The sequence below is a fragment of the Geotrypetes seraphini genome, chromosome 5 (genome assembly GCF_902459505.1).
Source record: "Geotrypetes seraphini chromosome 5, aGeoSer1.1, whole genome shotgun sequence".
In the NCBI taxonomy this organism is placed as follows: Eukaryota; Metazoa; Chordata; class Amphibia; order Gymnophiona; family Dermophiidae; genus Geotrypetes; species Geotrypetes seraphini.
In genome coordinates, this window is record NC_047088.1 from 222,138,790 (window position 1) to 222,153,883 (window position 15,094).

A 15,094-nucleotide genomic window follows, 5' to 3' on the forward strand; every position below is an offset into this window, starting at 1 on the left:
TACAGTTGGGGGAATTCTGTGCAAATTCTGCAGTTGTGCAGAATTCACCCTAGGGCTGTGAAGTTGGGAATCATTAAAAAAGAACCAACTCTAGCTTCAAATTTTTTTTTTTGTAAATCTTTATTCATTTTTCAAACTTACAATAAGTGCATCAACAAATACAATCATTAGAACTTAAAGGAAAACACTTAATATTCAGCAATAAATCAAAATTATAAAGTTTATCTCCCTCCCCTCACCCTTTCATATCATGTATTTTTGTTCTTTATTCATTTTAAAATCACATTTAATAAGTGGAAAACAAAATTAATTAATCATTTTACACTAAAGACATCACTTAATTTTACAAGATTCATACAGATTAATACCCTCCCCCCACCCAACCCAATCATTCCCATTAGAATAACTATAAAATTTTGCTCTAATTATAGAATTATATTATACACATTTAGCTTCAAAATTATTTTAAAAAAAAAACCCCCACACACAACTTACATAAGAAAACATGGTAAGATTATATATAGATATAGTCCTGATCTAAAGTAGTGGTAAATTTAAATTATATTTACCAGTACTTTAGAACCAGTACAAAAAATTTAAAGCCTAACATTTGTAGGAGTCTCAGTCAGACAGTAGAAAAATAGAGGTGTCTGAATCAAAGATTTGGTATACCAACTCCACAACTCTGATTCATCCAGAAGCATAAAGTGCAGTAGTAGCTTTCTATGACAAGCTGACAGCCTTAAAATGTCAGACAGTTTTCATCAAGATGATCTCTGTATTATAAAGAGAAACTTACCAGTGTTTTTTGTACAGGAAGAGCATTTGATACAACTATGTTTTTTAAGGTCTTTAACAAGAGGGTCAACACTTCTGAACCTTGCCGCTCTCGCTTATTACCTAACAATGAAGAAAAAAGATCAACTTTATGTATAAAGTAGCCAATGTTTACATTTTATTCACAAAATAAAGTGGCTGCTTCAGACACGCAAAAACAAAGGGACGGAGGGACTTACAGTCAAATCTGAAGTCAATGAAAATTAGTGCAAGCACTGGCAGAAAGGATTCTACCATTTTCTATGGCTTCAAGCACCTTATTGATTTTACATTGCACCACTTCCCATGCAGACAGTTGAAAACTATTTGCAAAATGGCCCAGGTCAATAAAATACTCTTAGCTCACTATGGGAGTCTTTTACTAAGGCAAACTAGCCGATTTAGCGCGTGTTAAATGCTAATGCGTCCATAGAATATAATGGGCACATTAGCATTTAGAGTGTGTTAAATCGGCTAGCGCGCCTTAGTAAAAGACCCCCTATGTATAGTGACTTATTTTCTCACCCCAAAAAAATGCACAACTGCAAAGGCATATTGTGGTAAATAAAAACTACACATTGATATACACAATAAAGATGGTAAAAGTGAGACCCACTGGAACAACTCCAAAGAAACAAAAAGATAATAATAATAATAATAATAACAGTTTATATACCGCAATACCGTTAAGTTCTATGCGGTTTACAGAAGATTAGTGGAGTACAAGTTGAGTTGACATATAAGTTGAGTTAACTTAAGGGATGTGGGAACAATGGGGAGAAAGGGCAAGAGAGGGGAAGGAGGGAAGTGGGTCAGCTGTCTAGGTATTTCAGGAATAGGTGAGTTTTGAGGCGTTTCCTGAATACCTCATAAGTGGTGGGCAATAGGAGTTGTTCTAGGTCTTTACCCCATAGAGCAGCTTGATGTGAGAGAAGATGCTCATGGTGTTTTTTTAGTTTGCATCCTCTAACCGGGGGAGAAACGAAGTGCGAGTGGGAGCTTCTCTTGTGTTTGTTGGCTGAGAAGGAGAATAGGTCAGTGATGTATTTAGGGGTTAGACCCACTGTTCAAAGCATTGGGTGTAAAAAAATGAGAGGAAAAGGATCTCAGAAACCTGCTTGGCGACAGGGATTAAATCTCAGCCAAGTCTGACAAGGTTCCATGTTTCACTCATTGATCCTGAAAAATCTCCCCCTTCCTTTTTTATTCTATTTCTTTTGATTCTTTCTTCCTTTTAATATAAATTTTTATAAAATTTTTTCCACCAAGTCTTCTCAAAACTATATTCGTTTGAATTACTGTTCAATGTATCTTCAAAATTTACTTATCTTGAATGTTGCAGGCAGCCACAGCCCAACGGGACCTGTTTCGCCAGAATTGTTGGCTTTCTCAAGGGTTCACGTAGGCTGTTGCATGTTTATTCAGCAGCTTTCAGTCACTAGGCTTCTTGCTGGGGGTTTTCAGAATCAATGAATTAAACGAATAGGAGACAGCTATCACCAGCTTCTAAGATGCAGGGAGAGGTGGGGAAGGGAACCAGTATACGGAGAAATTAGATTTTACCTGCTAATTTTCTTTCCTTCAGTCCCAACAGACCATTCCAGAATTTGTAGTTTTAATGTCCATTACATTACATTAGTGATTTCTATTTGTAATCCGACTTTACCTTGCGGTTCAAGTTGGATTACAAAAGAATTGTTATGATGTAAAGAAATACATACTGTTAAGATAATAAGAAATAGTAATAGTTTGAACATTTTCTAATTTGCTAAGAAGTAGATAGTATTGCAGGAGGAGTTTGGGACATGTCTTGGCAGGTGGAGGTAAAAGTAAAGAATTGTGTGTTCTGCCCTACAGGGCACTGTGAAGCTCCCAATCTGTATTTCAATGATAAAGCAGTGGACATCCAGGACAGATAACAAAACATTGCATTTCCTCCCTCTTTGATTATACTTCCATGAAGATCTGGGAAAAATCCCTTTACTTACAGAAACTGCTAAAAGACTTGCAAATCTTGAGAAGGCAAAACAGAAACTAGTGAACAAGAAAATAAGGGCAAGTATTTGAATTGGTCTGTTGGGGCTAAAGGAAAGAAAATTGTCGACAGGAACTCACGACAGCCATTTTGGATGAGTGATCTGCACAGGGCAGGAGTGTAGGAAGATTGCTCCTGCCTCAAAAGACCGCTAGACCATCAGGTAAGGTCCAGAGAGGTCCGGGAGGCAGGTGGGGGTGATTCTGGTTTTAGGAAATCACAAATAATCGAAATCGCGAGTCCTAAAAATGCAAATCGGGAGGGGGAAGTGTACTCCATGGTGCAGACCTCACCTTGAGTATTATGTTCACGCAATTAATAGTTAAAACTCTGGAACAATGCCAGAGAATGTGGTAACAATTAGCATAGGTGGATTTAAAAAAAACAAACCCACAAACCTAAGAACAACAACATAGACTTTTATAAGGAACCTACAGCCAAACTTCCTGAGAAGTTCTTGAAGAAAGATTAGAATAAGAGCTATCCAATTTTCTTACAGGGACCAGAGATCTTTTGGGGGACCACTCTCGCATATGCTGCATATGTAGAGCTTTTCCTAGCTTGAAGGCGGCAGTTGTAACTCCCTCAGTGCCACCTCTTCATCCCAACCTTGACCTTCCATGTACCAGGCCATAAATCCTAAGAGAAGTATTCTTAACTGAACTAGGTTCTGTACCAGAAACCCTTTGTGAAGCAGGTAATTCAACTGATGTTCTCTGAAGCCAAAGACTGCACACACCAGTCTTCTAGATACGTCTGAACCTTTTTCAGCAACTGAAGACCTTCTCAATAGGCCATAATTTGTTGTAAGAATGAAAGCCTTGCTGAAGAGTTCCCTTTCTCCTGGGTCTAAAGTGCCTGCTGGAGGTAGACCACTTGAAGAATCAAAACCCAACAATATAAGTCACTGACAGCATCAACAGGTGCTTCTCCACTCCTGGAAACACAGATAGGCTTCCACGGCCAGTGGATCACACCAAAGTTCCTCCTTGTATGTTGATATATGATCCTATTGTTACCTTGTTGCAAGACTTACTGGTTTTCATTGAACTCTGAGAAAGGCCCCCTAGCACCCTGCAAACAGCTCTCAGCTCTAAGTGACTGATAGACCCTCTTATTGGAGGTCTAATGTTCTGAACCTTTTCTCCAGCTCAACTAAAGATCAGTCAGAAAACTGGTCTTGGAGCTAGTCAGGAGCTGCATAGAGAAATAGCTTCCACCTATTGGAGATAAATACTGATTTGTGAGAGCTATACAGTGCCATGGAATACAGAATTGTGTGCTCTGTGGAAGAAGCTAAATAATTGATATATAATAGAGCTAAGAGCTGTCCTAACTCAGAGTTAAATTTTCAGAATCTTACACTTTTTGATAAATGGATTGGTTGGGATCTCCGAGAACTAGTGTACTAAACTACTATTCTCAAGATCAGATGAAATTATCTGTCTGGACAACTTGACATGGGATTTTAAATTATAAAAACATAACTGTTGCTGAAGTTTCAGCTACTGATATCTGACAAAACTGAATAAATGGAAGAAAAAAATAATAAACTTTTGAAAAAATGTTAACACTTACCAGATTCAATAGCTGCTTTTACAAAAGCAATCACATCCTTCCAAATTATATTTAGCATGGCATCTAAAGGAAGGCAAAAATATCCACATCTTAACCATGATTCCAGATATTAATTTTTCATTTTTCAAGATAAAAAAGAAAATAGCCAAAGTTAACAATTATATCACACAAACATCAGAATCTCTCAGGTTCTCTCACTGTCCTCATCAAAATGTATATTTAGAACCTTACCCAGCGCATTTTTTCCAACTGCAATAAAGCCATCTTGAATTGCACTTAGAATTGTATTTGCGTGTTTACAGAAAAAGGATGAACTGCTGATTAATGGATGCTGAAGAGGTTCTATAAGAAAAACACATCTCTTGTAAAACTGGCTTTACCAAGACAGACTATGTTCTAAAGTATCTTTAATTACAAAAAGATTAAATAAACACAATAAATATTTATTGAAACAAGCAGTCTTCTACTCCTTTAGTCTTTCATCTCAACCAGAACTGGGGCTGGAATTTGGAGCCATGAGCTTTCTTTTGCAACTGCTTAGATACTGTATCCCAATTTTATTTCTCCTCAACTAATTCCAGTTGCGTCACTGCTTTCCTATTCTAGACTTGGGCTATGGATCTGGGCTCATCTGACATAAGGCTTTAGATCTTGCCACTAGGTGTCACTACTGAGCAATGACAAACTCCCTCCTTCAGGAGCCATAAACATTGTTTCTACAGCATCCTTAGCCAAACCTGGAAGCAAAAGATCTGAGCCAGAAACTGAAATCAGATCCTCTGTGACAAACCGAGTCTGATCCACAGGTAAAAATGTTCCAGATATGCTGATAAAACGAAATCACCTACCTAGACTAAGTGCAAGATTGTTTTGCTTGGCAAAGGTTAAAACCTCTGGACCCAATAAGAAATGAAGCAACATTTCAATGCCTAAGAGCTGAATGGATGGGATCACAGGCGTTCCAGCTACACTAGAATTTAAATTCATACGAGGAGTGGTAGCAGCACTGAAAGGGAAGCAACCTATAGAAAAAGAATGAAAACATCCTTGTAAACGTCTAGTGTTTATTAACATAGTAACATAGTACATGACGGCAGATAAAGACCCGAATGGTTCATCCAGTCTGCCCAACCTGATTCAATTTAAATTTTGTTGATTGAAACTGTTTTCGAAACCCTCAAAATGAACAGTAAAAATTCTAGTTATAGGGGAGCTTTTCCTGAAATATAGAGTTTGCTGGGCATAGGTCATGGTTCAAAGAAAATAAAGAAAAAAAAATTAAAAAGTATATTTATTTGTAAACACAGGGCTCCTTTTACAAAGGTGCATTAGGGCCTTAACGCGCGGAATAGCATGCGCTAAATTGCTGAGTGCGCTAGACCTTAACGCCAGCATTGAGCTGTGTTATTCTAGAAGCGTACAGCGCGGTTTAACGTGCGGTAATTTCTTGCGTGCGTTAAAAACGCTAGCGCATCTTAGTAAAAGGAGCCCATTGTCAATTGGACTGGCCATTCATAGATGGCTTTCTCCCAAGCAATAAAAAGGCAGTCCCCTGTATTAAAATATCAAGTCACAAATGACTTTTGGGGCTACTGCATGTGCTATAGATTCTTGGCTACATGTTAGTAGGATGGTTTGTTGTTAACAGTACCTTTCCCAATTAGATTTAGTCCTCCAGCTAAAGCTGGGCATTTATTTACTGACAAAGCAGATGGTCTAGTTGACTAGAGACCAGTCACCTAAAAGAAACCGCACAGCAGAATTCAAACTCAGACCATGGATGCAGTAGGCAAGCAACCTACCAACTGCATCACAAAGCTTCTTACGTACAAAGCCATACAATCTCTAGTCTTTAAAATAGATATAAACATTTCAGCCATCCAAAATATCTTTTTAAAGCATGACTTAAAAATGCTGTTACTGTAAAATGTAATGTGGTCCAAATTATAGCTAAAATAGACTTGAACTGCAATTGAGATAAGTACTATTGTTGTGCATACTTTTACAAACAGCATGTAGAAAACAGATTTGGAGAAATATACTAGAGTCACTGGTAGACTCATATTTAACTCAATTATTAAAAATCCAAAATAAAATTGTAAACTTAAAAAAATCTGGGCCAATGAAGATGTGAGGTGGCAACAAAAATGTCATATTGTTTTCATATTCAAGATCTACTGGTCCATAAAATTTTTTTTTTTATAAACTACCTTTTTCTGGTGCATTGTTAAATATGCTGTTGGCATTCAACCATTTTTTGCTGATCAGTAAATTATGTCTTCAGTTAATAAAAACTACAGATGTTTCTTACTCAAGTCTCAGTCAATTTAAAAATGGAGTCATATTCTACCTGTTTTCTGTACAGGAGTTGAGTTTAAACTTTGATTAGCTGCTCCACGTGGAGTTCCTTGAGGTGCAGCAGGAGAATCTATATTCAAAGTACTCTGGATCAATGGAGCACAAAGCTACAGAAAAAAAAAAATCCAATCAATAAAACCAATGGTATGTTAAAAGCACAATAATTAGGAGCCTATTTACAAAACTTTAGTAAGGTTTCATATGAGGGGTGCACAATAATTTATCTTCCCGAGTATGAAAGAAAGTAGCAAGCATGGTGAAACAAGTCTTGTGACATGTCTTAAGGTTACTCATGCACAGTTACAGCTCAGTGCAAGTCTAACATTCCAAGAGACAGGATGTCAGGGGAGTCCTCATGTGAATCAAGTAAGAAACGGCTAGATGTGGAGCCCTGTTCAGTGATACAATTTCTTACAAAAAAGGAGATCAATGAATGCATGACTACAGTTTACAGTGAGTCCCTGAAGAGAAAGGAGCCCTGAAAGGGAAAAACTTACTGAGCTTAGCCTTAGATGCCACATCCGCTGGCCACTTCACCAAGAGCCATGGACTTGGCCAAGGCACGCATCAGATCATACATGGTATCTGAGAGATAAGAAACTCCCAGCTCAATCTTAGAAACTTCCTGATCCACTAAGGACCAGTCAGACGTCTCATGGTCAAGAACTTTCTCAGACCACCGGAAACAATTTCAGGCTACCAGACCGCCATCAATCGCCACCTGGACAGCCAGGGAAGCCACATCAAAACTTTGTTTAAGTAGATCCTTCATTTTACGGTCCTGAGGGTCTCTCAGGGCCGAGCCGCCTTCCTCCGGCATAGTATGTTTGCGCGCAATAGCCGACACCACCACACTCACCACAGGACACTTAAAGATATCTCTAACCTCATAAGGAATGGGGCAGAGTCTGGCCATGGACCGTGCTAAGCGAAAAGACGCATCCAGAACTTTCCACTGAGTATACACTACATCCTGAATATCCTGATGCATAGGAAAAAAGCGAAATGCATATCCATCTGAGGGTCCACCACACAAGGGGGGTCCTTAGATTTCTCTTCAAAGTGTAAAAAACTAAAGACACCTGAAGAATGAGCTCCTGCAACTCATCCCAACGAAAAATGTGCACATTCTAACCAACCAGCGCCTCTAAAAAGTCTCCATCCAAAATATCAGACTCCCCCTAATGGATCTGAAATGTCTTCCCCAAGATCCAAGTCCTCATCAGGAGAAAACTGATCAGCCAAAAAAGAATCCTTGTCCCAAGACACCTGCGGCCGCTTGGGCAATGGCTGAGGGGGCAGGATAGAGGCAGCCATATCAGAGACTGAAGGAGGCGGCTGTGGAAGGGAAGAAATCCCCAGACGACCCCGAGACCCCCAGAACTGAAGCAGGACCCCCAGTCGCCTGTAAATAAGCCTTGCACATAGCTGCAGCAGGCCAGAAACCAAAGGAGGAGCAGAAGATACATTTAAGACCTGTTCCTTTTGTTCTAAGGCAGGAGGAAGGTCACCTGAGGCTGTGGGCAAAATTGACATGCTTCCCACCAAAACAAAGGAAAAGGCTGTCACTAAACTGTCTCCTGAAATTATACGCAGCACCAAAGCCAAAACACGTCCCGCCACCATAGAAACACTAATAGTAGCCCCAGCCTTAGTAACGAGGGAATTCCCAGCCTTCCCAGTCGTCCCCAACACCGAATCTGTCAGACTGCCAGCAGATGAGGAAACCCCGGCGTGGGTGGCAGGTGAGGCTCGGGCGTCACCACCACCTCTGATGAGCAGTGCGTGTGCGAAGGGGACCCTGACATACTGACACCTGAAGCCGGGTCCCCTTCGAGGTGGCTGAAACATTTCGTGCACCCACCAGCCGCATCCACCGCTCAGCGCCCCCATAAAATGAAATTGTGCTACTTTTTTTTAAGCATTCATACCGAATGTGCCAAAAAGCCACACACGCCGCCGTACAAAAACACTGGTCTTAGGCCACTGTATGCTCCTTTTATTTAAGGTTTGTTTTTTGTTTTTTTAAACTTTCACAACTCATCAGCTTTATTAAGAGAGAAGACTCCACAAACACTCTAAACTGTAGTCTGTGCTGGACATGTGGCCAGGCGTACAGTTGAGGCTCCTCTAATTTCAGAAAACGTGGGGAGGTCGGAGAAATGAGGGAAAGGACTCAACCATTCCGAGTGGGGGCACCCCCAAGGTCAGTAGGACCCCCAAGAAGGTCCCCCAAGCTTTGTCCGGACAAGAAAAAAATTCCCTAACCAGATCCAGCAGGCCTAAACAAACCTTAGCACAGACTGCACAAGCTTACCACTCCACCTGCTGGAGACTGAGAAAAGACTGATTGTAATAGGGACTGCACAGCCCACATGTACTGTAGCCAAAAGTCAATGTTTCAGGCTCTACTTGCTGGCAGAGGAGCATAAACCCATCCATTTCTGTGTTGGTCTGGAGGGACGCTCGGGTGTTGTCTAATAATCAGGAACAAAGGGGGGTGGGAGGAAAGTTTCTAATATACAGTGGTACTATTGAGCAGCACAATTACGATTTTTGGTGGACTGGGAATTTGGGAGAGATAAGCCATGTGTTTGCTTGGAACAGGGTTATTGGTACTGCTTTCTCATATATTATGGTGCGCTTTCTCAGAAGGACCTTGAAGCTAGAATGATAACCTCTTTATGAATCATTTAATAAGACTTTGGAGAGACTTTTGTAAAAGGTGGGGTTTGGAAAGGAAGGTCTTCACATTATCAGGGATTGCAAGTGAACCTCTATTTTGGGCAGGCTATGAGCACCCAATCTTTAAAAGATGGGCTGGGTGAGGGCTTAGTAGGTTTCAACACTTTCTGGAGGGAGGGGTCAAGGGGAACTTTCAATATCAACAAGATTTTTACTCCCTAGGGGAGGCTGATTATTATCCCTCTCTATTCTCCAATTGAGACATTTCATTTCTTCCCAAGCTGATTGACAGTTAATCAGGTGCCTTTGGAACATTGGGAGAATATGTGGCTAGCTGTGGGGAGAACGCCTAGACCCCTTTCTGTACTGTATAGATATATTAGAGGTTTAGATGTCACTCAGCCATCGTATACAGACCAATGGGAAAAGGTCTTGGGAGTGCTCTTTCTGCACAAGACTGATCCATGATTTATTTGGAAATTAAGAAAGCCTCAGTGTGTGTGCTTGTACAAGAAAATGCTTATAAAATAGACACAAAATGGTACTATAATCCGGTCAGAATGAAGCAAATGCTTCCCTTAGTGTCTTGAATATGTGTTGGCCTTGTGAAGCTGAGAGAGGTACCTTCTTACAAGTTAGGTGGAAATTGTTGGGGGAGGTTGGGGTGATGTTGTCCAAAATGTTGACAATTCTATTGCTATGACACCCCTAACATGCTTATTGGGACTCAACAAGGCTAGTGGGACAACCTACCAGCAGAGAGTGAAGCGCTTAGACTTAGCTGCTGCTAAATGTATTATTGCAAAAATTTTGGAAGCACGCTGTTTCTCTGCCACTGCCTCGTTTCAGACTGCTAGTAGACATGGAGAAACTCGCCTCTTTGTGTCACTGGGACTCACCTTACTTGTCCAGTCTGGGATAATATCTTGAGTTGGTTGGACTAAGCAACACCTAATTGCCTTTTTAAATTGTTGTCAGGGGAGGGGGGGGGGGCGAGTTATACCCTGTTCGTCAGGACCAATGCAACAGGATCTCATAGTAGGATGTTTTATTTAAACTGGGGGGTTGTTAAAATAAAATGTATAAAGTTTATTGCCAGAGAGGAGTGTATTATAACTGTAGTACTTGTGTACTGTTAAGAGAGCACATTCCACCTTTGGTATGTATTTGGGAGCTGTGTAGGTGTACTTTTTGGTTATCTAGGGTGAGTTTTATGTTCTTGTTAATAAAGATTTAAAAAAAAAAAAAACAACAACAAAAAACGAACTAAAATTCTCTACAAAACAAAATAAATTTAAATAATCTAATCTAATCTAATTTAATCCTTAGTTTGTATACCGCATCATCTCCACGTTCGTAGAGCTCAACGCGGTTTACAGTAGGAGAAATAGGAAGGAACTACAACAGAGGGTTAGAGGTAGAAGTGTGAAGAAAATTTAGAGGACTTGGGATGCCAAGATAAGAGTTTCCTTGATTCCTAAGTTGGAGGAAGCCTTACATTTTTTGAAAAAAGCCAGGTTTTCAGATGTTTGCTTTACCATAAATGGTCACCCAAATGAATCTCATTACCTGTTCAAAGTTCCCAGGAAGCTGAGGTCCAAGTCTCATAAGTAAGTACCACCAGACCTCCAATTTTGTCAATGCCAAAGACTCCGTTCGGACATGGATTGAACTCAAAGGCTGCATTAGCAACCTCAGTCTCTTTGAGCTGCACAAAATGTCTTGATACAAAACAAGAATTTGTCATTACATATGGACATCAGTGTAATTCTGCAGCAAATATAGCACAGTTACTTACCGTAACAGGTGTTATCCAGGGACAGCAGGCAGATATTCTTGACTGATGGGTGACGGCACCGACGGAGCCCCGGTACGGACAATTTTAGAGTGATTGCACTCTAAGAACTTGGAAAGTTCTGGTAGGCCGCACCGCGCACGCGCGAGTGCCTTCCCGCCCGACAGAGGCGCGCGGTCCCCAGTTAGGATAAGCCAGCTAAGAAGCCAACCCGGGGAGGTGGGAGGGACGCAAGAATATCTGCCTGCTGTCCCTGGATAACACCTGTTACGGTAAGTAACTGTGCTTTATCCCAGGACAAGCAGGCAGCATATTCTTGACTGATGGGTGACCTCCAAGCTAACAAAAAGAGGGATGGAGGGAAGGTTGGCCATTAGGAAAAAAAATTTTGCAAAACAGATTGGCCGAAGTGTCCATCCCGTCTGGAAAAAACATCCAGACAATAATGAGATGTAAAAGTATGAACTGAGGACCAAGTAGCAGCCTTGCAGATTTCCTCAATAGGAGTGGAACGGAGGAAAGCTACAGATGCTGCCATAGCTCGGACTCTATGGGCCGTGACAGAACCTTCCAGTGTCAGTCCGGTCTGAGCATAACAGAATGAAATGCACGCTGCCAGCCAATTAGACAACGTACGCTTAGAAACAGGACGTCCCAATTTATTCGGATCAAAGGACAGAAAGAGTTGAGTGAATGATCTGTGGGGCTTAGTACGGTTTAAATAGTAAGCCAGAGCCCTCTTACAGTCCAAAGTATGCAGAGCCTGCTCTCCAGAATGCGAGTGAGGTTTCGGAAAGAAGACAGGCAGAACAATGGATTGGTTGAGATGGAATTCAGAGACAACCTTAGGGAGAAACTTTGGATGTGTACGGAGAACCACCTTGTCATGATGGAAGATTGTAAAAGGTGGATCCGCAACTAGTGCATGTAACTCACTGACCCTCCTGGCAGAGGTAAGAACAATAAGGAAAAGTACCTTCCAAGTGAGGAACTTGAAAGAAGCGGTAGCCAAGGGTTCAAATGGAGGCTTCATTAAAGCGGAAAGAACTACATTGAGATCCCAGATAACAGGAGGGGCTTTAAGAGGTGGTTTCACATTAAAAAGACCCCGCATGAACCTGGACACCAAGGGATGAGCTGAGAGGAGTTTTCCATGGACTGGCTCATGAAAAGCCGCAATAGCACTGAGGTGGACTCTGATTGAAGTGGACTTGAGGCCAGAGTCGGACAGCGAAAGGAGATAATCCAACAAGGTCTCCACTGCAAGGGAAGTGGGATCATGATGATGAAGAAGACACCAGGAAGAAAAACGGGTCCACTTCTGATGGTAACATTGTAGAGTGGCCGGTTTCCTGGAGGCATCTAGAATTGAACGAACAGGCTGAGACAAAAGCGAATCATTCGAAGTCAGCCCGAGAGATACCAAGCTGTCAGGTGCAGAGACTGGAGGTTGGGATGTAGAAGGGTTTCCTGATGCTGTGTAAGCAGAGAAGGAAATAGTGGAAGAAGAAAAGGTTCCCTGGAATTGAGTTGAAGTAGAAGGGAGAACCAATGTTGCCTGGGCCACCTCGGAGCAATCAGAACCATGGTGGCTCGTTCCCTTTTGAGTTTGAACAAAGTCCGCAACATGAGAGGCAGAGGAGGGAAAGCATACAGGAACAGATTTGACCAATCGAGGAGAAACGTATCCGCTGCCAGACGGTGAGGCGAGTATAGTCTTGAGCAGAATAGGGGCAGCTGGTGATTGTGAGGAGCTGCAAAGAGGTCTATCTGAGGAGTGCCCCATTGAGCGAAAATGGATTGAAGAGTTACAGGATCGAGTGTCCACTCGTGAGGCTGTAGAATTCTGCTGAGCTTGTCCGCTAAAGAATTCTTTTCTCCCTGAATGTAAATCGCTTTCAGGAATAGATGATGATTTATGGCCCAAGTCCAGATTTTCTGGGCTTCCTGGCACAAGAGGCGAGAGCCCGTTCCACCCTGCTTGTTGATGTAGTACATCGCAACTTGGTTGTCTGTGCACAGCAGAAGGACCTGAGGAAAGAGAAGATGTTGGAAGGCCTTGAGGGCATAAAACATCGCTCTGAGTTCCAGGAAATTGATGTGATACTTCTTTTCCTGGGCTGTCCAAAGGCCTTGAGTTTGGAACTCGTTCAAATGAGCTCCCCAAGCATAAGGGGAGGCATCGGTTGTGATGACTAGTTGATGAGGAGGTAGATGGAACAGCAGACCTCTGGATAGATTTGAGGATACCAACCACCATTGTAGAGACTGACGAAGAGATGATGTCACAGATATGTGACGTGAGCAAGGATCCGTCACTTGGGACCACTGAGTAGCTAGGGTCCATTGAGGTGTGCGCAGGTGAAGACGTGCCAGAGGGGTGACATGAACTGTTGAAGCCATGTGTCCCAATAGTATCATCATTTGTTTGGCAGAAATGGAACTTTGAGGAAGAACCTGTTGACACAAAACTTGAAGAGTGTGGAGACGGTTGGACGGGAGGAATGCTCTCATGAGGATCGTGTCTAGCACCGCTCCAATGAATTGAAGTCTCTGAGTGGGGATGAGATGAGATTTGGGAAAATTGACCTCGAACCCCAGAATCTGTAAGAACAAGATGGTTTGATTGGTGGCCAGTAGCACTGTTTGAGGAGAACTGGCCTTTATCAGCCAATCGTCCAGGTAAGGGAAAACTTGAAGATGATGTGAACGAAGGAAAGCAGCCACCACAATCAGACATTTGGTGAACACTCTTGGAGATGAAGCAAGTCCGAAGGGGAGAACTTTGTATTGGTAATGACAGTGATTGATCATGAAGCGGAGATACTGTCTGGAGGCTAGATGGATGGGAATATGAGTGTAAGCCTCCTTGAGGTCGAGGGAGCATAGCCATTCGCCCTGATTGAGAAGAGGATAAAGAGTTGCTAAGGAAAGCATCTTGAATTTCTCCTTGACCAAGCATTTGTTGAGATCTCGAAGATCTAAAATGGGCCTGAGATCTCCTGTTTTCTTTGGAACTAGAAAGTAACGGGAGTAAAATCCCTGTCCTTTCTGGTCTAGAGGAACTTCTTCTATGGCGTTTAGAAGAAGGAGGGATTGAATCTCTTGAATCAGGAGAGAGGATTGATGAGTGTTCAAAGCAGACTCTTTTGGCAGACTTTGATCGGGATAAGTCTGAAAGTTGAGAGAGTAGCCGTGGCGGATGATGTTGAGGACCCATTGGTCGGATGTAATGATCTCCCAACGGCTGAGATAATAGGTCAGGCGCCCTCCTAACGGTTGAGGAAGATGGGCAGATGGTGGAATATTGGCTATGCTCAGGAGAAACTCGTCAAAAGGGCTGGATAGACTTTTGAGGTGGTGGAGGTTTTTGTTGCTGTTGCGCCTGCCTCGGAGGTTGATGTTGTTGTTGTTGTTGTCGCTGACGTCTAGGTTGTTGAGTAGCCTGAGGTAAGGGGCGAGCAGCATAACGGCGTTGGTAGGCCGATTGCTGTCGGAAAGGCCTAGTAGGTGGAGTCTTCTTTTTATTCTTTAGGAGAGTATCCCAATGTGTCTCATGTGCCGATAGTTTTTGTGTGGTGGAATCCATGGAATCACCAAACAGCTCATCCCCTAAGCAAGGTGCATTTGCTAGACGGTCTTGGTGGTTTACCTCTAGCTCTGAGACCCTGAGCCATGCCAACCTGCGCATAGCCACTGACATAGCCGTGGCTCTAGAAGTCAATTCGAAAGTATCATAAATTGATCTTACTAGAAACTTTCTCAACTGGAGAAGAGAGGAAGTACAGGCCTGAAAATTTGGTTTTTTGCGATCAGGAAGATATTTC

The 15,094-nt window shown here is 42.1% G+C and overlaps 1 protein-coding gene across 4 annotated transcripts in view; it reads right to left on the bottom strand.

Moving 5' to 3' along the window:
• The window catches only part of RIF1 (replication timing regulatory factor 1), a 170,687-nt gene that overhangs the window by 113,912 nt on the left and 41,681 nt on the right, over positions 1–15,094 (bottom strand). For all 4 annotated transcript variants that reach the window (XM_033944743.1, XM_033944742.1, XM_033944740.1 and 1 more), the window contains exons 9-14: positions 11,042–11,193; positions 6,780–6,894; positions 5,278–5,451; positions 4,661–4,771; positions 4,430–4,492; positions 800–900 (exon numbers count right to left, since the gene is read on the bottom strand). In XM_033944743.1, the coding sequence (XP_033800634.1) occupies positions 800–900; positions 4,430–4,492; positions 4,661–4,771; positions 5,278–5,451; positions 6,780–6,894; positions 11,042–11,193 (716 nt within the window). The remainder of the gene's footprint in view (positions 1–799; positions 901–4,429; positions 4,493–4,660; positions 4,772–5,277; positions 5,452–6,779; positions 6,895–11,041; positions 11,194–15,094) is intronic.